Raw genomic sequence first — 25,269 nt, forward strand, 5'->3', positions numbered from 1 at the left:
AAGGTATTTTGGTTGATTTGTTTGAGTTGGAAATTTAATTTACAACTGTAAATGGTTTTAAGCGTTGCGCTCACGGAGCGAGGAAGTACAGCCCCCGCGGGTTCTACGAGTGCAAATGGTGGAAGTCAGGGGGGAAAGCATAGATGGGATCTCTCTCTGCAAACCCCAAGCCCACAGCTAATTGAAACTTAATTCAAAGGAGAGTAAACTTTAGGTTTTATCAGCACGAAATAAAGGCGAAAGAATTTCGTAAGGAAGCAGTTGATTGAGCCCAAGTTTGGATCACATTAAATTTAAGGGATCCCATAGAAAATTGATCTTTTAATCAAAGTATAAAGGAGACTGGACCGCAGCTAGCAGAATTCCTCTTACCTCCCAATTTCTGGTTCCGCTGGAAAGGCGGAGGAGGAGGCATTAAGGGATGACCCTTAATCACTGAGATATCTGGTCGTGGAATATTCTCATTTTGGATCCTTTAGACTTGCATCTAATACATAGTGAAAAAAGCATCATAAGCGAAATCATTTCGAAACGAGTATAAAAATGTGGGTTCAGATCTATACATACGAATTCAATATTAGATATAATTTCGAATATTATTCAAAATATTATATCAATACAAAACAGGGCTATCCCCAAAAGGAATACCACCTATCAAAGTAGGATTAATTCGGGCTAAGACCATTAAATACCCCTTACTGTGGACCTCTTTCAGAGCCTTCAGACCTTGGTCTTCGTACTCGTAGAATCGACCCGTGGCCCGTATCAGTGGCAGTAGCAGAACAGCCACAGATGGGGTAGAGGAGGCAGGCCATTAAGTGACATATCAGCTGGGTGGCAGGACCTTCCACAAAGACCTTTTTTGGGCATTGGTCATCATCATCATTAGTAATGAGCGAAACCCGAAATCCAGCCACCACCAAATCCCACCCAAAACAAACAGAGAGAAACGGCCTCTGTCTTTCATTTCTCTGACTCTGATTCCGAGTCTCTGTCTCAAGCTCAAGTCCAATGACAAATGATCAAATGTCACACATGGAATTTAAAGTAGCTGCAGCTGTGCAAGGCATGGAGGGGTGGAGGGGACTGGGATGCGAATGCGAATGGGATGCCCTGGGATGTCGATGGGTTGGGTTCTATTTCGGGGTGGAGATGGAGGCAGGTATACGCTTATTAGCCAAAATATGGCGACCAAGGGTTGACGGACGGATGCGGATGGGCTACTATTTGATAACTAAAACTCATCCAGCGACGACGTCATCATTTTTATGATTTGGCCAAAATGATGATATGAAAGCCCATGAAGGATTAAGTGTGGCACAAAGATACGGCTGCTAGAGAGAGAGAGAGAGAGAGAGAGTGTGTGGGGCAGGGGCAGACACACATGTGGCATGCCGTAAGCCCATCCAGGCAGGCGGAAGCATTTTTCAATATTTGACAACAGGCTGCAGTACCATTGCCACAACCCAGACACCCACCCCCACCCCCACCTCAGGTTCCACTGGCCGTGTGTGTGTCACTGTGTATTTGTGTGTGAAAAATGGCGACTTTGACAGCTTGACACTTGAGCCTAGCAACCCTGGCGGAACCCTGGCAGCCCGGCGGTACCGCACAACCTCACACATGCATCCCAAACATCGGGAATACTTTAATCTAAGCATTGTCTCTTCTTATATAAAGGTAGCAGCTCTATGGCAGCCTTTCATTTGGCACAGTTCGGGGCACCACTTCTCGTTCCCCTCCCCCGGGTGATTGGACCCGCTGACGTGGCTGATATTTTGACAGCCAAACGTCACTTCTGACAGCTGGTCCATTTGTCAAGGCACGGCCCAAGGAGCTCAGAGTTCTGCCACAGGATTTAATTAGTCGAGGGGTTGGGTATGGACATGGACTGGGACTGGGACCCAATAAAGAGTTTAATGGGTGAGGTGCAGCTCTCTTGGTTTCTTCGTATCTTGGATTCTCCCTCCTGCTATCGTCAGCTTCCTCGAAATGTCATCTCATTTGTTGTTTCTGCCACCGTATTGCTGCACCTTCCACGAGTATCAACTCATTAATTTCTATTTCTGTTTGTCTTGGGCATAAGAGTGCAACGCGCTCGGGTCTCCTCTAGACCCCATCACACTCCCTCTCGTGTTGGCAGTAAGACCCACTTGGCGATCTCTTGTTCCTCCGGCCTCCTGCCTGCTCCTCCTGCCCGCTTGGGCGCTACTGCACATATCTGAAATTATACTTTGTCCTTTCTATAACAATAATTATTATTTTGCTTCAAGCATCAGCTTCAGCGCAAGGACCAAAGGAGAAAGGAGCAAAAAGGGTGTGGGCCGCAGCAGGAAGACTGGGAGGATGTCGGTCCAAACAATCAGAATGTCTATGGTGGAGACGCTTACTGGGGACAGAACCAGCAAACACTTAAAAATGCTAAATAAAACATATTCCACTTACACACACACACACACACACATGCAGGGGAGGAGCCATATGGGGAGGTTCGTGCAACACACACAAGGTATGAGGGGTTGCTTCGAAGGAAGGTGGGGGTTTTTTAGGGGCCGGCCGGCGCTCACAGGTGCCGCTTGTTAAGAAATATCTCGGGCTAGGGCCAAAGCAGGGCCAAAGGGGGCCGGGGGTTGGGTTATTTGCAATTCATAAACAGCAGACACAGATACACATACAGACACAGGCACAGACGTCACATACGCACACACAAGAGTGAAAAAAATAATTTGCAAAAGTAGCGTCGTGTGACAATTGCCGAGTCCCGTGCCCCAGCCTCACCCAATGACTGTGCCCCAGCCTATGCCCCAGCATGTGCCACTGCCTGCGCCTCAGCGTGCGCCTCGGATTGAGCTTGTGTGGGCCTAAGGGTCCACTGTGAGGATTGGGAGGCACCTCTGCTCGGCGGGGACCAACTACAGTTGTTGCTGTTGTTGCTATTTGAATTTTGAGGACATTGTGATGAGGCTTTAGTTTGCAAATCTCTTGCACACACACATATAAATAGAGAGAGAGAGAGAGAGAGAGAGAAATGCAAGGCACCACCACAGCACCACCCATCAGCAAACATACGTCAACGAGCAGAGACTGATGCTGAAGTTGAGACCGAGATGGAGATGGAGATGCAAGGCCGGTAGGAGGCGGAGATGCTAACGCTACTTCAATGCTTGATATCACATAGCCATGGCTGGGCACAGCCCCCCCCCCCCCCCCATCTACCAACCTTTGGGTGTATGTGTGTTTTCGTGTTCTGGAGCCTGCATTTGGCGTTGCATATTTTTGAGGGCATCGCCAGGTGGACTCCTCATCTGGAAGTGACATACACTTACCGGAGGGGAGGACTTTCCTCCGATCTTTGTGGTAAACGACAAAGATCTTAGACTCTTTCTAATTTCTATCCCATTGAGTTTCCCAATTGCTAACAGTCTTTTTGTTGCCACCCTATTTTCATCCACATCTTGTGGGCTTTTTCCCGTTCGAATTCGTTAGACTTTCCGTATTATTTTTTTGTAGAATAATAATTTTGTCGCCTGCCCTCGCGCGCCCTCTGAACGAGTAGAGGGGGGATGTTGGAGGCTGCTGCTGGAGGTGCTAGGACCTAGGGATGGTGGTGTTTGGGGGACTCGTCTTGCATCATCAGCGCTGCTGTGCAGGTGTCACGCCCAGTCCGGGGCTGTCGAGTGCGCTTATGGCTGTCATGACGCCCATAACATTGTCATCAACATTAGTTTGCCTCTCTGTTTTTCTCTCTCTCTGCATCTGTGCATTGGTGTGTGTCTTTGTATAACTGTATGAGCGTGCTATTGCGTAAGTGTGTGTGTGTGTGTGTGTTGGGGTGGCCACGAGGTGGCACTGCCTATGCCTTCCTCGCTGTTTGTTTCTGCTCTGTTCTGACATCGTCACAAAAATTGGTGCAAAATGCTTCACTCACTGTTGTTGCAGTATCCAGTGTATGTGCGTATCTATGTGTGTGGCTGTTTATTGTGACTGCAAGTGAAGCGCAGTCTCTGGCATCCTTTTGGCCTCCTTGGATCCTTGGCTTCCTTGCGACTGTCTGTCCGACTTTCTGTCTGCCTGCCTTCTTTGTGTCTTAGGCGGCCACTATTTATTGGTAGCACCCGAAAGTAGGCTACACACACACACACACACTGCTGCTCAGACATACACACACGCAGAGACATAATTAAGCGTTGACTATTTGTAATTTTTAATAAGACAGCCCCACCACTCGCTCTCCCCTTCGCCTGAGCCGCCAGCAGCAAGCAAACCCATGACAAAGCAGCGCCCATACACAATATAAAATAAGCATGAATAATTAGAATATGTTAAGTGTTTGGTGGGGCAGTGGCAGTGGACGGGATGGAGGGAGGTAGGAAAGTGCACCAGTGCACCGCATATTGTGTATTTATATACATAGCCACGCCCACACGCCCACACGCCCACACACTCACTCGTAGCAGGAAAGCGGAGCTCGAGTGGGTGGCCCACCTGACTTTTTGTCATTCAAATGAAAACTGTACATACGTCGTCGTCGTCGTCGTTGTCGTTGTCGTTGTCGTCAGGATCTTTGTCGTCAGAGTCATCATCAACAGCTCAACACACACACACACACACACATTTACGCACACATAGATACAAATGCACAGATGCAGAGATACACAGATACAGATACACCTGCTCTGATTGCTTTGTTCAGCATTTTTTCTGCTCACAATTCTCGTTGTCTCGTGTTGCTGTTTCTCTGTTTCTGATTCTTTTTGCATTGCATACACTTAGGCGCGACTTTTTTCTCTCCTGCGCCGCGCCGTATGAGCGTGTGCGTGTAGCTGTTATGTGTGTATGTGTGAGTGCTGCTGCATAGAAAAATTTACAATGCAATTGAGTATGCAAATATTGCCTACTTGTCATGTAGACAAATATACATTCAGCGCTCTGGCTCACCCTTTGTAACAACCTTCTCCTCGCACTCTCCCGCTCGCTATCTTAGTGCCCCATACATATGCAGTAGCTGTTATGCATATGCATATGTGTGTGTCTGTATGCGTGCCTGTGTGTGTGTATATGTTATTGTTAGAGCCGTTGCATTGTGATTGTTGCAATTTTCGAAATTAAAATAACAATATGGCTAAATCTTACAGCGCAACGCCTTTCTATGCGCTTCTCGCTGAACGCAACTAAACTCAGAAAATGCGAGGAGAAGGAAAATGTGAGCCTGAGCCTGAGCCAATAACATGAAAGATGATGCCTAGAAGAAGGAGTGCTAATTCGAAATTTAAAAGTAAAACCATACGGTTAGCTCTTAGGAATATCCCTGTTATAGAAGGGATTTCTCCACATTCCGATTGCAATAGTTATCTAATTGCTACAATGTTTTTTTTTTTTTTTGGATAAATACATACAAATACATTTACATTTATAATACAAAGGTAGCAAATAATCTTTGAGACTTTAAATACGAAAGGTTTTTCTCCTTTGCACAACTGTACTGTACCCTGGAAAAGTGGATGAAGAAAGAAGAAGAGAGCTGAATGTATCTCCCTCTTGTTGGCATCTCGTCGGAACTGACATTTATGCCATTGCCATTTATTTATTACAAATTGTTTGATATTAAAAATGTATGCCCGGGCGAAACTTTGCTCCCAAGTAAATCATTGTTTTCGACTGAAGAATGGGGAATGGGTGTGGGTGTGGGGGTCTCGGGCGAACAATGACTATGCTCCTGTCTGAGGGTACATATGCATATAGAATGTCAAGAAATTAATGGCACTTGGCGAAATTTATGAGCATTCTGATATTTATGCGTCTTCTTCGTGAGGGGTCCGCTGAGACTGGCTCAATATTTCGTTCGAAAGACATCACAGGCGATGCTACCACCACCGCCCAAACTCCTCACCACTGCCCCTGCCACTGCCCTAAGGTTTCATTAATGGCCTTGTTAGTGCTTTGCCTGATTCCAGTAATTTTTGGGAATTTTTTGTGGTGCCTGGTGGTTTTGAGGGATGGATTGGATGGGTGCCTCTTCCGGTTTTGGTCACTGAAAGACTGAAAGACTAAAAAGGGTTTTTGTTTTTTCCTAAAAATAAATTCAATTTGCTAAATGTGTGAGTGAGTGTGTGTGCTGAGAGGTAATGCAATTTATTCGGACTCGTAATAAAAATTAATAACGAAAACGTGTCGGCCCAAACAGCCTTCGAGCCACTAATATGACTTGGCACAAACAAAATGGGAAAAAACTGAGCTGGATATGGTGTAAGAGGAGGAAGGATGGAGGAAAGAGCGCCGCCGGACAGGAGGGGAGTGCTTTGTATCCAAGGCTTGGTAAGTCCAGTTAGTGCTCTCGCATATTTTCTATCTAATAAAAATCAAACAAATTATGCCAACAAACTAGATTTTATTGCGCCCCATGCTCCCCGTCCTTTTGTGTCCCTGTCTCCTGGTGATTTGCTCAATAACCCTTGTAATATAAACAGAGGATTCCACACACAAGCACAAACACATGACGTGACTTTCACTTGGCAGCAGTCCATCAGGGTGCCTGCCCCAGCACCCAGCGCCCGCCCACAAGCCCACAAGCCCAGGAAAAAAAGGACATGACTTGGAAATCACTTAATCTACTTGGCTAGCAAGAAAGCAAGCAAGGCATACCCAGAGGGAGGGAGGGGAGAGGCAGAGGCCAAACAAAGAAGCCGAAAGGGAAAGCGACACTGAAACCGAAACCGAAACAGAAACTGAAACCGAAAACCCTTTCGACTTAAGGGTCGAAAGAAAAAAGGGCAAAGGAAGTAAACGGCGGCACATACGGGCTCTGCCTTTTCCTTGGAAGTGGGTGCGTGTGGGTTGGATCTGGCCGAAGGACATCCGCACTGAATAAACACACCATGACAACGGCATATTTCACATATATGCGAACAAGCCCAGGCGGGCATCCGAATTATTGCAAATCACTAAAACCAACAATCCACAATCCACAGCCAAAAGGAGCAGTCGAACAAGCCGCGAACAGCAACAAAAGCAACGAAAAAAGGGGTTGGCGATGTAATTGAATTCAATCAAAATTGTTTGGTCCATCAAACAGACAATTACAAGCCATATATTCTGCCCAAGGAATTGGCAACAATACGCTTTGCAAAAACCAAAGCAAATACTGCCATTCCACTTCAACCCCCTCACACGCGACAGACCCAGACCACGCATTGAGTTGTCAGTCCGCACACAAACCCTACCCCCGAAATAGCATTGCCATTGCCGCCGAGGAACACACACGTAGACAAGCAATTTGTCAATCGCTCGATTTGATGAGCTTAACATCCTCATCCGCGTCCCCATTCACATCCGAATCTCAAAGGGGGAGACGATGAGGCGGCAATAAAAAACAGCCAAAAGAGTTGCCTGATGGAATTGGGCCAGGCAAAAATCAGCAAAAATCATTGGTCGGCGTCTTTGGGGAGGCACATGCCAAATGTGAATCACGCTTGGGCATCGGCTGAAGCCCAATCGATCTACAGGGATCTATGCCGTCATTTTCAGTGTTTTTGGTAACAAAAGATTCATAAATTGGCGTGTAAGTCTTAATTAACTGAGATTTAATGATCATCTGATCTTGTATTGAGGTTGCACTTTTGCAGAACTTTCTAAAGCATATCACGAAGGAATCAATATCTTGTATATCCCCTTATTATTAGTCTGGTAAGCATTGGGCTTTTCAGAAGAGTGACCAGAGTTTCGCTGCAAAGCTCGAAATCTTTCAAAGAACATTTCTCCACTGATCCACAAACAGCAAAAACGTGTTGCACATCGTTCAACAAAGCATCGAATCTGTTTGATTCTGCTCTCCTTTTTAACAAACTCTCTGCCAAACCTGGGATTGCTTATGGCCCGAGGTTGGTTTTTTCAGCGCTTGACCTGCTGCCCTCCTCCTGGTAGACCGCATGGCCTATACGCCTATCCAGTATCCAGCTGTTGAAGCCTCCTCGTCGCCCTCATGGTCCATTTTTTCTGCAAAATCACTTGACCAATTTGTCAAGTGGCACTAAAGCGTGTGCGTCGCCTGCCTCCTCGTACATTTGGGGGATGGCGCGTGCTACTTTGTTGTCGTCCTCATCCTCACCCTCACCCACATTCTCGTTTTCATTCTCGTCCTCGTCGACGCCGTCTTGTTTGCGGTGGTCTTTTGAGAGTTTGGCATTATCCTTGTTACAATTTGCATGCATTGTGGTGCCGTTCATCCAAACCCAAGCCCAAACCCAATCTGAAATCCAACCCCATCTCCTGATGGAAGGGAAAGAAAACCATTCATCCATACATCCATCCTGGGGCTATCTATCCAGGCGCCTTTTCAGGCCAGTGATAAAAAATCTACTTGTCATTTCTTGTTAACCCTCCCCTGGACCCTGGTTCTTGGTCTCTGGTTCCTTCCCCGCCCACGACCACATCCATGGCCACTTATGCCCGGCTATTTACTTATTTTTTATGATTTTATTAGCTGCAAAAACAAGCAATTGTGCTACAATGTTTATTGGTTATAGTGTTCTTCTGGGGATCCACAAAAAGGGGTTCGGGCTGGGTCTTTGATGTCCCCTTAAAAATCATAAGCGTGAGTTATGGCTTATGCCCAAGATTTGTTAGATTTCAGTGTATATGGGACATGTGGCTTACGAGTGTATGGGGTTGTTATACCAATAACAGGCTTCTCCATCTACACATGTATGGCTTGGGCGGGTCTCGGATCCGGGTCCGAGTCCCCGTTGCCAACGGCAAATTGCGACAGCGATTTGGCCTGATTTGTGTGATTTGATTTCATTTGATTGTGTGTAATGTAATATGGCCAAAAAAGAGGGCCTGCAAAGGGCAGGAGCTGAAGTGCAGCCCAATTATGTTCATTGACTGGCAAAGATGGGGCAGGGCATCAGATCAAAGTGCAGCCATAAATTCGTATTAATCAGGCACATATTGATTGGAGGTACACGTTTCTGTGTGGTGGAATCGATTGATTGCAATTTTGTGTTCAACAACAGGTGTAGAGAATGAGTGGAAACCTAGTGGAATTCTGCTCCATTATAGCGTCTTAGGATATGGAGCATTAGATTTGGTTGCTTATAATACTTTTCTAGTGGCCGTGTATTCGATAATACATCCATTCGCCATGCCAGCAATCACCAATCATACTATCATCTCTAACGCTGTCTCAGTCAGTCATATTTTAACAATCGCCCAAAATGAATGTTTTGCGTATTATTCAGGAAATTCTTGCTCCATTTGCTGAGTTGGTGAGTTGCTAAAATATTTTAATAACACTCAATGCCCTTTAGCTGGGAATCCACTTGCAGGAAGTGAGCATAACAGTCGCGTTTATGGAGTTAATGTTTACATTTTTCTTCGAATTGCTTACCGACAACATGAATTTGATATTCACCGTGTTCGTTATGAACTGGAACACTTTTCCAGAGGGAATTCTCCCAGTATTTATGGATTTTTGTATGTAGCCACTGATCCCTTATGTCCACCTGATGTCCTTCTAATGTCCCTGTGCCATTTCAGTGACCTGCATTATGTGGAACAACTCGGAAACGCGAGGGCCCTTCCCAGTGGACTATCCCTGGGAAAACAAATGAAGTAAAAAGTAGGCCTCACTTTGTATCAAGCTTTCAACGAGCCACGGGAGTGGCTGAATAAAGATATTAATAAACAATTTAAAAATTAGTTACATATAATCTCCAATCTTCCGCTGTTTCGAGGCCCTAGGTTTTGTACATATGGAACTTCTACAGGACGTCACCTAGAGCCCTGGAAATAAGCCATCTTGGCGGCGACTTTGACGGAAATTTTCGAGTGGCACCAATTTGCCAGAAACTAATCTTTAACTGAAAGAAGGCACATCGTCTGATTCTGCGTTTTCACTGTCGTCCTGAGGCGTGCATTTAGCTGCTTTCTGATGATGGAAACTCGTTCCAGGTTAGGGGAATCTTTCATCAGACATTCTGGATTGAATTCTGAAAACTACAATTAGACAGTTCTTTAGTTAACTGATTCTTGTGGATCCCCTGTCAAATCAATAGATACTATTTAAGCGCATGCAGCATGACTTGTTGAGGCTCTTATGGAATGCTTCTGGAACTCCCATGCTTGAATGGTACTCCCTGGGCAGGACAATTGGTTGACCTTTTGGTAAATGTCTTAAAGACATCTTCATTTCAGTGACCCCGCCACTCTTCTGCCTTTTAATTGCCTGCTGGCCCCAGGCCAGGTCAGTCTCCGTCTCGTCTTTATATCCAGTTCCGTGTTTCCGTCTGTCTTTCTGTCTTGGTTTCAATTCTAGTCCAACCCTCGCAGCAGTCCGGCATTCATTTGGACCGGCCATTTCATTAACTGGCCCAAGGCGAACCGAAAACGCTGTGGCGATTAGTTCACAGTCATAACACACGGCCGAACCGCAGTGACCCCAACCCCCAAGCACCACCCGTACCACTCCCGCTACCAGTACCACTTCCACTGCCACCCCCACTCTGAAACCAATTCCTATTCGGACCCAGTCATCGACACCGCCTGACTGACTGTCCACTACCTCCCGCTCCACTAAACTATAAAATTTTATGACTTTCTACAGGCCAGCGGCCATCAACAGGAGCCACACATACACACACAACATGCTACACTGGCTACACTGAACGGAAAAAGTAATTATATAGAATGTGGAATGAAAACAGTTTGTAGATGATTGAATCTTTTGATTTGAAACTTTGAAAATTACTATACCTCTGATTCTTGCTTTTATTTTCAACATTGTGATGTTAAATAATGAGAAATATATTCTTGAGTTTGAGATTCTTGCAGCTCTCCAGCAATTACATATATTGGGGATTATTCATACATGATTATAAATCCGTAAATAGCTGAATATTTCTGATAGCTCAGATATGATTTCCTCTTAACATCATTTGACGCTTCCCTAATTAACGAAAAGCGAATATTCACCACAAGAAACGACCAATCTTCAATCTCAAAGATGTTTATCGAAATGAAAATACCCCTATTCTTTCTGAAGTCCTTTTGCTTAGCTTCTTGGTTTTGAAATCACTCTCTTCCAAAATAATATCTCGATTGTAGCAAATATTTGTCCCAGTGTACTGGCGCACACACACATACAAGTAGAGGGCACGCTCAATTGGTTTCTGGTTTTTTTCATGTTTGCAGGTAGTTTAGGCTGCAGCACTCCCCCACTACCGCGTGGTGGGGCCCTCTACCAATGCCCCTGCCGCTGCCTGCCTCTGCCGACCTTTCCAAATTGCGCAAAATGTTAACAAGCAATTGAGCAGACAAACAAACAACTGTTGAAGCTGTCCGGGGGGGTGACAGGGTGGTGCTGCGTTGATTAGTTTAACGCGTCCAACGTAGCGGAAAGTTGCGACGTCTGCTCATTAAATTGAACCAGCCTTATTAGTCGGTATGTGTCCTTGCTGTGGCTTAAACCAGCCCCCCTCCCAGCCTCCCACTCACAATTCACATCTCACTTCCCATCTTCGTCTCCATCCACCATACACAGCATACTCAACGCTATAAAATGTAATTTTATATCGAGCGAAGCTACTTCATCTGCAGTTTTCCGCCGCCTGTGCCGTGTGTGCGGTTTTTATGGCCCACAAACGATCCCATATAGTCGGGACGGACTATAGCGAACATTGGCTATAATTTGGAACTGGTTGAAGTCCAATCAGAGCTAGAGGAAGATCCACTAGAAGGAAGGGAGAAAAAGTCTAAGCTGCCTTTACAAATTGATCGTTTCTTTGTTCAAATTTGTATTTTAAATTTATTTAATTTAATTTAAAGCCATGAGGGATAAATTAAAAGAGTTTTTCCATAGAAACTCCGTAAAAAATGACCTGTGAATAGAAAGATAAGCAAAACACCCCACATTCTGTCGTGTATCCATCATTTTAAAATCTTGATACCTTCGTGGTATCAACGGGAGGTGGTGGCGGGAGGCAGAGCCAAGTCTAACTTTCAATATTGACACATGGCAGAAGTTTGGCTCCGTTTACCCAGCCGCTGGCGCATAATAACTGTCAAAAATCTTTCAAATTTTAATCAACTTTATTTTTGGTCCCACACACATGTCTCTTCGCTTTTCCACTGCCTGGGAAAAGCGTTTGGGAAAAGTTTGTTGGCTTCTTTTTCCTTGGCCAAACAACACACATATGAACATTAATGTAAATGTGCGGCAGTGGCTGCCGATGCCTATGTCTTACCGTCCTCGCCATCTCTGTCTGTTTGCCGGCAAGCCAAAAGTATTAAAAACGCATTTAATTAAGTTGAAATTGTGGACTGAAGCCTTAACGGAGTGGGAAACGGAGACTTCGCAATTAACCAAGTCTTGCGAGGTAATCCTTATGACAGAATCTTGGTATTAACTTTGAAATTTCCCCAGAAGTCAATCGATTAAACGTACATACATGTATGCGCATATGTACATTCTCCTAAGGTGAATACAGTTATAATATAAATAAAAGGATTCAATTTAGAAATATAGGCTGATGGACTTACTAACGATTCCAGTGTACATCTTTTTATGGGTATACGAGTATTTCACATAAGAATATTTAAAGTCAAATATCTTTTATAATAAAACGATCCAAACCTTCAGGTTTCAGAACCTCACTGCTTGATTACTTGCCTGCGAAGCGAAAGTGAACCAAACGTTCAGGTTTCAGAACCTCACTGCTTGATTACTTGCCTGCGAAGCGAAAGTGAACCAAACGTTCAGGTTTCAGAACCTCACTGCTTGATTACTTGCCTGCGAAGCGAAAGTGAACCAAACCTTCAGGTTTCAGAACCTCACTGCTTGATTAATTGCCTGCGAAGCGAAAGTGATCCAAACGTTCAGGATTAGATGACGCCCTGCTTGTAGGAAAAAAGAACCAAACCTTCAGGTTTCAGCGGCTCTCTGCTGATCACTTCCTTGAGAGGCGAAAATTATATAACGGCTCAGTTTTAGGGGGTGTATTTCCTGATTATAGTTTGGAAGTAGTTTAAACGCATCGAGCGAGAAGTAATTACTGAGGACCCTGCTCGAAAAATGCTTATCACTTAGCAAGGTTGCAACTTATTTATTTACACACTGGAGAGAAAATGAAAAGGGGTCGAAAACAGTGGTCAACTAATCCGGTACGAACATGGTGTCCCTTAGTTGGGAAATCTCCTGATCTATTTGGATATTCTTCTCATGCTGCCTATGTACTTGCCCAGAGCCACAAGTCGCGTCCTCTCTTTCAGTTGACCTGCCGGGTGAACTGAGTGACCTTACAGGCGAGTTCTATATACTTTTTTTTTAGTTTGCCAGGATCCTCTCCTCTTCTATAGGAAAAACTCACTTTAAAAGTGTTTGCTTAAGTTCTCAGACTACTGGATTTAGTGGCTGCAAAGCAAGAAGTCTGATTAGTTTCACATATGTATGATGGGGATCAGGGAACTCACATCGGACATATGCTGGATCAGGGCCCTTTTGGTCCATAGCGAAAAGTATTTTACATTTATAATTTCTTTGTTTTATAGAGAACAAACCCGTGCTTTGACAGCTAATACCTCTGTTACTCGTACCAATATCAGGCTTTTGTTTCAGCTTGGTTCATGAAGGATGGCTTCCACACCAATTGTCATTTCCATCCCCTGGAGACGATTAGTTTGCATGTGGAATTCTTTCTGCCACAATTTATGAGCTACATGCTGATGACCAATCTGGAGAGCACCTAGTCTGCCTACGAATTTACCGAATTGTGCAATAAGTCAGGAATCACAAATCGATTGTTTGCTAGATCTTCTCGATAGTCGATATCGCTTGGCCAGACAGTGGTCGCCTATTCCCATACCTATTCCCATTCCCAGGAAAACCCAAATACCAAACCAAAGCAGCGAGAGCAATTACAATATGGCGTCTCCCGGCCGGCGACTCCACCTTCCTCCGCGGAGATGCCAACAAATTTGATATATTGTCAACTATGTTTGCCCAGTGCTTACCCAAACCCAACGCCAATCCCGAACCCAGAGTCCAAGCCCAGGGCCCAATCCCAATCCTACACACTTTCTATCCCTGTAGATGAGCTGCGAGCCCACCTAGACGCCGTCGCCGTCGCTGTCACTACTTTGTCTTGTGCATGCCAGCAATAATTTTTGATTAAAGATGAATTTTTAATTTAATGTATCTCACAGATAGAGACGCAACCGTAGCCAAGCCATAGCCGTATCCGCGGTCGTATCCGTATCCGTGGTCGTAGTCCAACGATACGTAAACGAGACAAGGCAAAAGGAGGCAAGAGCCACGCTGGCCGGCGTCGTGGCTAAAAAACATCAGGGAAATGAGGGAAAAAACGCACGAAAATGTTTTTTAATCTCAACGGCAAACGGAAGCGGAAATCAAACGACCAGAACAGCGGCCGTGCGGTAGTCGGGGAAAACAGAGAACTTGAAGTGATGTAAGTGGTGGCATACGCGGTGCAGCAGAAGAAGGAGTACGGCGGGGTGGAGAGGAGTGTGAGTGGGTGGGTGGGAGAGTGAAGCAACGACCAAAGTATCAAACAAAATTTTTAATGTCTTGACTGGGCCTCGGTCCACGGTCTCCCCCGTTCCACGGACCCCGTTTTGGTGTCTTATGCCTGGGCGCCCTGTTAAAAAGCCCGCGAAATTCTCCCGAACCAACCCCCGCGCATCGCTCACCCCCCTTATAACTACCCATCTTCATGGCACTCCCCCAACCATCCAAACCACCCGACAGGAAACGGCCTTTGATTTTTTCCGAAGTTTTTTAACTTTTTTTTGACCATTTTTTTGGCTTTTGCTTTTGGCTCATTAGGAATTTTTCTTTGCCAGTTTGTTGGAAAAGCGATAAAAATGTTTAAGGCAGCAGTGGTCCTTCCCCCTCCAAGCTCGCCCCCTGTAGCTTAGGACACCCCCAACCCCCTGTGCAGCGCCTGCCAAATGGTGTTTAATGATTTATGAATAATCGCCATTTTGCATTTGAGTGATGACGATGAGCCTGCGGAGGGACGGCACTCGGGGTGAGGCATGAGGCATGTTGTCTGTGGAGCATTGACGGGGGGAGGGGGTGGGTAAGTCAGTCAGTCAACGCACCCAAAAGTCCATTTGCACGTTTCGCTGGTAAAGGTGAAGGCTCTACCATTAAGCGGTAGGGGAGTGGGAAGAGGGAGGGGGTGTCGGTGTTTCACTTCACCGGGTGGTTGGTCGATGGGTGGGTGGTTTATACAGGCGTTATCAATGTTCCTGGGTGGTTTGTATACAAATTTTCATTTTCTTTTGATAATTTTTACATTTTTTTCGAGCGTTTTTTCTTTCTTTGCCCCATCGAAATTTTGTTGCTCATTTTCGTTGTTTTTACAATTTTCCACTTACGCGTTAAATATTTTTGACAAACAACACGCGCCTCTGCCCATGCGGCGGTACAGATGGGGAGGGAGAGTGACGTGTCTGCTTTGACAGGGGATGGTGGGGGGGGAGGTGTGGCTGTGAAATGGATCGTTCGGCAATTAAGAATTTTCCCTAATTGAAAGTGCTGCTCTGTGGAGGACTCGTATTCGGTTGTTGGCTCGTAGGTGATATGAAGGCTGCTACTTATGTTTTCTGGATCCTTGTGGTTTATACTTTGTGCCAAACTATCCCTTGAGCAATTTTCCCATGAGTCCTACTGCGTCCTCCACCGTGCTCCGAAATAGAGCTTGAAAATCTATTAAGATGCTGCATATTCTGCAGTTTATTTTTCGCATTATTCATACGTTTATTTGTCGGTTTTCGTACGAATTGTTTTATATAAATTCCTCAATCATATAGATTTGCCAGGGTTTTCGATGGTTCATTGTATTAAGTTTAAGTTTCCATTAATATATTTCCCTTCAATTTTGGGTTAATTTTTTCTTTCATCCAAGCTACAATCTATTATACTTCATGGCTTGAAAAGAAATCTGAACTTCTCATTCCTTTCCCTCCCCTTCCTTCAGACAGCCTCAGCATCCCATTAAGGACTTTTAGCATAGCATTTACCCCCATTTTATGCCTTCTAACAAATACAGATACAGAACGACAGATAAAGCGATCAATTCCGTTTGGAATCAAACTCAAACCATACAAGTCGCCTGCCATTTGACTTCTGACAGTAACGGGTCTTAAGAGGAAACAACAACCGTAATAAAAGTATCAACCCACACACATGGCACACATGATACTCCCTCGCACACACACACACACACACACAAAGATACGCGTATACCCATTGAGAGGCATTTGCCTATCAAAAAGTTTTGATCTTTGATTGTCTGGGTTTGGCTTTTTAACTAATTTGCGACACCCTGCCCAACCCCTAGCCATCACAATGCTCTGCCACCTTCTCACATCATCCCCACCCGAACGACCCTCCTCCTTCAGTGACACATACACCCCCCTCTCAAACATATAACGCGCTCAAACCGCATGCAAAGCGCGTCACATGCAGTCACTGGGGAATTAACGCCCCATATACCCGCCCCACCCCCCCCCAAACCCAACCACCTCACGGGGCTCACAAATATTTTGCATACGTTCGTTTCGTTTAAGCCGCTGTAGCAATCACAATCCCCATCCACCCCCTGTCCCTGGCTTTATTTGCGCAATATTTTTCTGATAATAACAAATTCGCGAATATGTTTATCTGCGTTTTCATTGCCATCTCCTGCCGTCTGTTTTCCACTGCCTCTGCGCTTTTCCTTGCCTCCTCCGTTGGTATTTTTTATTCTTTCTTTCTGCTGCTCTTGATAAAATGGAGCTTTGGCAGGGGTCTCGTTTGGATTTGTCCTTCTTCAGTCTCTCGTTTGCGACTGCGACTCCCCAGAATGGTTCCCCTTCTGTGCGCCTTCCCGTTGCTAGTCTTTTTTTAGCGTGCCACTAATTCCATTTCAGACGTAACGAAAACGAAAATGACATCAATTTATTTGTGTATTGTTGTTTGTTTTCTCTTCATTCTGTTGCTCATCCTCTCATTGGCTGCCTTTCCTTTCTTGGTGACAATATCCTTGGGTTCTGGGCTCTTTCTCTTGGGGGGGCTCTTGAAGAAGGAGAGTGGGCCAGGAAAGAGGCTTGAATTCAAAAGGAAAAGATATTTCAATTTACATGTTTTTTGATGTATCAAACTTTTATTGGACGATTGGGTCATTGATTTCGAAAGTGTCAGAAGACATGCATGACTGTTACAATATTTGAATTGACGAAGAAGCATAGTAAGTATCTATAGAGTCCTCGCGTTTTACATGAAATATTTAATTTAATTTATTGATCTATTAAGTCTTCTTGAATACCCATCTGTAAGTACTCTTCGGCCACGTTCCAGAACACTAAGCCGACCACTGAAACGGCTAAAGAAGTCACATAGGTTAGGTGGACATCGAGGATCGCTGTATACGTACTTATATCTACGATAGCCAGGCTCATGACTAGTGGGTCGGCGTGGCCATAGAGTATGGTAAATATCAGATATCCACAGCTCAGAATAATCTGGATGGTACAGTTCCAGAGCAAAAAAAGAGTCAAAATCAAGAATTCCTGCAGGCAGACGCACACATCAGGTTGAATGATGTTTCCCATTGATTAAGGACAAAATTTGACTACTCACAACGATGTGCCGAGCTAGCAGTATTTGTGCTGCTATATACAAAAACACTTGGATTGTTTGGACCACCATTATGACGTACGAGTCATTTTCATCGACTTTCTCGGGATGGCGCTTAAATTTGTCCGCTACGGGCTGGGTGAGTATCAGGAACAACAGGTTGGTCATGCTCAGGACCACGACATAAAATCTTTTCCACCCAGGCAACATTTTTGAAAAATCTGTGAAAGATTTGTGTTGCTTTTTAATTTGTAATTTCCGAAACTAATAAAATGTTTAAAAGATTTGGAGACTCAAATTGACGGGCATTACAAATTTTCGACAAAAGCCAACTATCTTTTCAATTTCTCTTTTCAAACAGGATACCTTTGTGCTCGTACTGAATTGATTGATATCGAAATCTAATATTGGGATTCATATTAGTTTTTGGAAAACATGGAAACGACATACATGTACGATCCAAGTCGCTCACATTTTCATGCAGAGTCCAAGAGTGTATTGCTGTAGTCCTTCTGAAATGTTTCAGATGGTTTGTAGTAGATAATTAATTTACTGAAAGATGCTTCGTTTTAAAGGGACTGACATTGGTTGACCTAATTTGAGCTATAGGACTTTAGAGCTGATAAATATTAAGATGCTTGGATCTCTTTCTCTTACTTAGAGCTCAGTCAATGGGTCGATTGAGTTTAGTATTACATTTTTCAGCAGTCAAAAGAATCAACCATATGTTCACTCTGTCCGACAATCTTACCAAATCAAGATATCTTGACATTCTACAAAGCTAGAAATCTTTTGGAATCATTATATCTTTTACAGTGCCAGATCTGGGCTCTCTGCACAGACGACCCACGCATCCTTGGGCATGTTCGTGTGAGGGAAAAATGCCAACAATAACTACAATTACACCCGAAGGATCAGTTAAAAAGTCAATAAGCCGCCATGGACAGGCGTACGGATGTGTATGCGGTCGCGGACGCGGACACGGTCCTAGACACGGACGCGATTCGATGGGGAGGGTAAAAAACGCGCCAAAAAGAAAAGCCACAAAATAACCGCAAAAGAGTAAACAACAACAAGCGAAGAGCTTACCCCTTTCCACCCGCACCCCACACCCCACACCCCACACTCTTAGCACGGCCACCCTCTTGCCACCCTCTCTATCACTTTCTATCCATCTCTGTTGCTCTTCTAGTATCTGTTGCAGCACCTTTCCACTGCCCCCGTGGCGCAACCTTTTCGGGAAGACTTTTTTTGCTTATTTAAAAAAACCATAAATCAATTGGGCACGCCAAACACACACACATGCATACACACAAATTCACATATACATACATATATGCACACTTATACAAATGCAAATCTATTTTTAAATGCGAAATAATATGGAACCCATGTGGAGGAGTCGAGGGGCGGGAGACATCCCCTGCGGGCAATGCGTTGAAAATCGCGCACTGCTAAAATCGCCCGAAAACGAAGTTTAAAAAAAGGGGGAAAACCGAAGCGAGGAAGGTCCTCGAAGTGGGGATGTACGGAAAACGGGGCGGTGGGGGGGTCAGGACGGGGCAGGACAGTGGATGAGATGGACCGGACGGGGACGAGGCATTGGGTAAAAACCACGCGAGAAAAGCCGCTGATACGACATGTGGGAAAAGTCGAAAAGTCAGACTCAAAAACGTGGAGGGAGACGGACAGAGAAAGAGATAGCCGTAGAGAAAACGAAAGGGAGAGAAAAAGTCGGAAAGAAAGAAAAGTGCGGTGTGGGGTGCGACAGATCAACGGATGAAGATGCGCCGGCGAACGCCCGCCCGCTGGCAATAAAAGAAAAACACGAACAATAAAAATTTTACATTTTTGCATAACCGAGAAAGTGTGTGGGTACCAAAGGGTTGTACGGCGTCGGTAGCGGGGGGGGTAAGGGTTGGGGCACACCCGAGGGTTGCCCATAAAATGACACACTTAAAGGTCGAGTTGGGAGACCTATTGCGGTCTACCCCGAATAGGAAACAGTGAGACAGTCGCTTGGCCCCTCGGGGCTGCGGAGAATCTCCTCCTCCACCATCCCACTACCGTATTTGCGTAGAGGGGAGGTCTCAGAGCCGCTCGACATTAGTTTTGACGGACTGTGCTTTCGTGAAAGAAATGCCAACACCCGAAGAACAGCAGCAGACACATATCTGATTTCCGAAACCCAAACCAGGGCACAATTCTCTCAACCGTCGTCCTCCCGCTGGGCGCCTTGGATAACTCTCTGGCAAAGTGGCTGGCTTATTGGCTTAGGGCTATGGACTGTGCACTGCCCTCCGGGATGCCGGTAAGTGTTCCGTTCCCCAAACACATGTGCATCGGACCTACACCATGTGTACATAGGGTTTACCATTCGAAAGTTTGGACAGATTGACTTTTAGCCAGAAAGGCTGCCTCGCTGTCTTGATCTTAGCTCATAAAGATTAACTACGATTAGTCGTTGATGTGGGCATCAAACGTCACCAGGAGATGATTGTTGGGGAATGTTCTCGAATTTACTTAACGGAAATCATAATTTTCGCCTAGATCTAGCTTCCAGAGGGGTTCCATGTCCGGTGGATCTGTAGCTATGCTTTCCTTTCAAGACCAGGAACTATCCGATCCATGTTCCTTCCTGGCCATTTCTCTAATTAACATATACCCGATATTCAAAAAGAGTTTGGACTATTACGAGTATTATATCGGACGATATCGGATTATTATTATATATATATTTATTATATATTATTATATATATATATCAATTTGCATTTGCAATTTACGAAGAAATCTGCTTAAGAATACAATAAGTTTGCTCTTTTAAATGAAATCTCATTGTGTGGAAGAAATTGCGTGTGTCTCCGCGCTCCTGGGTGCCAGTAGCAACGCGAGCTTTGGAATAAGGGCGTCGACTACAAAATGGTGACAAAAGCGAAAAAATATATATGGAGCGCATTTAAATTAACATAAATCAAAAAAGAAACTTCCAGTGCAGAGATTTGTAGGAGGAAGCGCGAAAAGTCAAAAGGAGAGGGAAGAGGGGTTGAAAGGCTGAAAGTTGAATGTGCAGTGGGTACAAATGGAGAGTGTTGCATTCATTCCAAGCCTTTTCTTATGGTTTCCTGCAGCACATATAACACTCTATTTATCTGCTTCCAATTCCGATTCCCGAATGTTACATACCTCCACTTTCATTGCTTCCGATCTCGACTGATGGACAACCGCAAGGACTCCACATAGTCGCAACACCTTATCCTCCGCCTCCGCCTCTTCCTCTGCCTCTTCCTCTGCAAAATTCTGTTTGTGACTAACGCTAAAATTTTTGTGATTTTTCATCTGCTTTCCTCTCTGTCTTGCATTTTTCACACCTTTTGCGGCTTCGCTTCATTCGCTGTCGCTGTCGCATTTCCATTTCCATTGCCACTTCCGTTTCCGTTGATTTGTTGCCGCCGCTGCTGGCGATGGGGCGTGGCAGGAAGTGACTGCTTAAAACGCCCCACACAGCGAAGGAGTAAAGGGGAGTGCAAAAAAAAAGGAGACTGAGGAAATGGGTAGCAGCGGCGGCAGCGCCTCAACTTATGCTGCACATAATTTGTAACCATTTCGCACACTGCCCCGCCAATAGGTGGAGGTGAGGCTGGGGGGTGTGCTGCCATCGTCACATGCATTTGCCCCAAATTGCTTCACATTTCAAATAAACCAAAGCGGATTTCTCACACCACCCAGAAGCTCAATCCCCCACCAAGCCCGACCTCAGGCCCATTCCATTCGCTTAAAGTTTATAACGTTTCCCGCTTCTACTTCTGCCTCCTTTTTTTCCTACCATTTTCTTTTGCTTCTTGCCATTTTTTTCTTCATCTTCTGGACAGCTTCCTCTTCCACTACGAGTTTTTTCTTTAAAATGCCCTCACAGAGAAGGGTATTGTGTATCAATAGATGACTACAGTGGATGCAGTTCATTCAGTGGAAGTCTTCAGGTTTCAAAATCCTGACTGACAAAAACGGAAGATGAAAGCTAAATTTTTGTATTCATATCTAGGTCTTCAAACTGCTTTATATATTTAAAAGCGATGTATCTGCAAGGGTATTTTAAGGTTCGACCACAGTCGCTCGAATTCCTTCCTTTTTTCTGTTTGAATTTTTGTGTGCGATTGTTTTTTTTTTGTTGGTATATGCGAATATAAATGAAATTTTTGTTGTTTGGACGTGACACATTTAGTTTGAATATATGGCAACTCAGTCGTCAGTCAGACGAGCATTGGAACGTAGATGGTTTTTGAACGGAGAGATGGTCGGTGAGGCAGCGGCAGCGGGAGCGCCAGGGTCTTGGTCTTGACTGACGACTGATGATGACGCAAACGCAATTTGGCTTGCAAAATAGATGGCTAAAACGGACTGGAGTATGGAGTGGTGTGGCAGGAGAGCAGGAGGAGACAGAGGGTGGTTCGGAGCTGTAGCTCAGGCGCGATCTACCTCTGGCAGTGTCTATCTAATTCTATTCTGAAGACAATGAAGGCTTCCTCTATCACACTTCCTTCGTGCATCGCCAAACCACACAACAGTCCGCTAACCCACTCCCCCAACTGCCACACAATGTTGCACCTCCGACCCACTGCTAAGCCCTGAGTGCCACACTCCGAGGCCAATCCTCGTCCGCTCGCTCCCTTGATCCTTGGCTGCTCTTGACAGTGGAAGTGGGAAAAAATTCAACATAAATCACAAGCACTCAATGTCAACTCAATGAACTGTTCATGCATGCAAGGTCCCATACTCCCCCTCCCCACCGATTACCTTCTGCTTAACCCCAGCCCCACACCACTGTGCACCACCCCTCGAGTAAGCGGAAGCAAGCCCACGCAGTTGGTGCAAGTGGAGCTGGCATCGCGTTATTTGTGGAATTTTCTTGAGTACATTTCGATGATAAGCAGCAGGCTGAAGAGCAGGCCACACGTGGGGGGTGGGAGAGTGGGAGTGGGATGGTGGGTGGTGGGGTGGTGGGGTGGTGTATGCTGCTGCTGCGTTTTCCTAACAATTTGTCATGCATGGAGCGCCAAATATGCCGAAAAGAGAAAAATGTATTAGGAGCAGCAGCAGGAGCAGTCGAAGAAGAAGTCTGTGAAAGTCCCAGAAATGCCACAAATAAATCATTTCTTTTTGCCTTCTTCAAATACGTATGTATGGGTGTGTGTGTGGGTATGAGTGCAGGAATAGATAGCAGTCCTTGAGAGGGAGGAAATGGGTTTCGGATTCTGATTCGGTTACGCATTCATCCACTGACTGTCTGAAGTAGTTTCATTTTTGGTTTCGGTTTCGGCGGCACTCGAAATATTTTCACGTGTCCTGAACAAATGTCAAAAACACACACACGCACAGCACACAGATACTCGCAAAAACACACACGAACACAGGGAAACAGGGACATAAATCAAAAATTGCATGTGCGAATATGAATGCCGGGATTCGACGGGATTCGGGCAGGCACACACTCGTGAAAGTATTGAAATGTAACGCATTTATTTTCATTACAAGCCTCGCCATCGGCCCGCAAAAGTATGCTATGTAAAATATTGGGCTACGACGCGTCACTAATGTGACAGCCAGCAGAAGGGGAAGGGCTAGCAGAGATGCCAGAGTAGGGTAGGGGCAGGGGCAGGGGCAGGGGCAGGGTAGCCCTTTAAGCCACCGTCGCGCTATAAGCACTTTATTGGATCATCAGACTTATTTTGATATGTGACCAAATATATATGCGAGTAAATATACGAGACTGATGAAAGAGGCGGGGAAAAGAGCAGAAATTCCTTCGAAAAGAAAAGAACAGAACAGAACAAATGCTGGTGGAGCGAGCATGAGTACGAGGCGACACAGCATTGACATTTTGTAGAGCACATGGAAATGGTATGGAAAAGAGCACAGCACATCGGGCCCATAAATTCTTGTCAGTGGCTGGCAGGGGCGATAGAGGATGCTGTATGCTGGGATGCTAGATGCTGGATGCTGAATGCTGGATGGCTGTGGTAGGACATCAACTTTTGCTCAAGTTATTTTCATTTGTGTAACATTTTTGCATACTTTACGGCGCATCTGAAGCACGTCTGAGTGTGTGCGTGTCCGTGTGTACGGATGCTCTTTTGCCGACTACTTTTTGACAAATCTACTTAGGCATTTCTTTGGTTTTGGTTTGTTTATTCATGTTTATTTGTGATTTATTTCGATAACATAATAAATATCCACACAGCATGCCATTCACTCTCCCTGTCTTCCTTTCTCTAGCCCTTTGTGTGTGTGTTCGTGTGATAATGGCATGTGTACTATGTATATTCTGAAGGCATGTATGTCCTTTGCCTGTGGCCCCCATACCTCCCGTCCCGCCCATTCATCTACTTGAATATTCAAATCCCTTTTGGAGCATCCACTTACCTGGGTAAGAGTACGAGAATCCATCCATCCATCGTTTAGCGTTTATGATGAGCAGATGGGAATGTAATCAGAGAATTCTTGTGAAATCATATATTGGAAAGATACTAAAAGTTCCATCCAATTGATTTCCTTTGACTAATTACCAAACTGATTTCCCTTTCTCCTTTCGCCCATCTATTCCCATTTCCCCCTCAGCTCTGTGCTCTGATGGGACACCTTCAATCTCTGGCTAAGGTTCAGAATGAGGCCCATTCGGGGTCCGTGAGCTACTCCGAAATCAAATTATAGCAAATTTCCCATTAGTTTTAATGGAGGTGCGTCTCGGTGCGACTCGGGCTGTGGCTCGAGCACAGGGTTCCGGCTATCAAAACGCTGCAGGTAAAATGCGGCCAGCGTTTCGATAGACATTTTTTTCGTTTCCCATTTAATATCCCCGCATCCCCCGGCAATTTCTCTCCCTCTCTCTCTCATCCCTCTGCTGGTCACTTTTATGTGGGTGCTGGTTTTTCTCATTTTCCATTTATTTATTTTTTTATTATTATGATTTTCCCCGCCAAGAAAAGGAAACAGGAAATATCTTTGGCTGGCCGCTCGTTCATTTTCGTTTCCAGTCGTTCTTCCTCGTCCTCGTCGACGTCTTCGTTCTGGGCTTCGTTATGGTCTCCCGGATCTCTCTTTTTCTTATAAATGACAACGCCTCATCGCGCAATTTGTTTACCTTACATTTGCGCGGCATGGGGTCGCATCCCCATCCTTCTCGCACGGTTCCCATCAGGCTTTTTTCATCAATTTCAAAATTGCTACATTAGTGTTGCCCACTTAACAAGTTTAAGGGGGCCGCTCCTGAGGTTTTCTTTCGGTTTCGGTTTTTCTCTTGCTGGTTTTTTTTTTTGTTTTGCTTCGGCTGAGCCCCGCCCGCTCGAGCCTGGTGGATCTTCTGCAACGCCGCGGCGCGACGTCAGTACCGGACCGCCTCGTTGCGTATTAAAATTAGTGATTAATTTTTACGCTTGAAATATGCAAATGTGTTGCATTGATGAATACATTCACAGACCCACTGGGGTCTGCCCTGAGTGGGCGTTGCGCTACTTCATTTTCTACTTCATTGCCAAAGTTCGACGCCTGGGGACTTGTCCGCTGGGAATATCACCAGAAAATGCGTCTGGCGTCGCGCGCTTTTCTATCTCTCTCCCACTCTCTCTCTCTCTCTCTCT

At 45.2% G+C, this 25,269-nt stretch overlaps 1 protein-coding gene and 1 long non-coding RNA gene across 2 annotated transcripts; one reads left to right on the top strand and one right to left on the bottom strand.

Moving 5' to 3' along the window:
- The first annotated feature begins 9,403 nt into the window (after positions 1–9,403).
- On the top strand, positions 9,404–9,693 carry LOC113566706. Its single transcript, XR_003409204.1, has 2 exons — positions 9,404–9,471; positions 9,535–9,693. It is a non-coding gene; the product is annotated as an uncharacterized LOC113566706 (long non-coding RNA).
- Positions 9,694–17,170: 7,477 nt separating this feature from the next.
- Positions 17,171–17,856, bottom strand: LOC113566704. The gene is made up of 3 exons (XM_026993517.1): positions 17,639–17,856; positions 17,433–17,568; positions 17,171–17,381 (listed from the first exon to the last, which is right to left on the bottom strand). Exons 1-3 carry the CDS (start codon positions 17,843–17,845, stop codon positions 17,296–17,298), a joined length of 429 nt encoding a protein of 142 aa, XP_026849318.1. The 5' UTR covers positions 17,846–17,856; the 3' UTR covers positions 17,171–17,295.
- Positions 17,857–25,269: the final 7,413 nt, after the last annotated feature.

This window comes from Drosophila persimilis, unplaced genomic scaffold, assembly GCF_003286085.1.
Source record: "Drosophila persimilis strain 14011-0111.01,24,50 unplaced genomic scaffold, DperRS2 tig00000841-arrow-arrow-pilon, whole genome shotgun sequence".
Taxonomy (NCBI): Eukaryota; Metazoa; Arthropoda; class Insecta; order Diptera; family Drosophilidae; genus Drosophila; species Drosophila persimilis.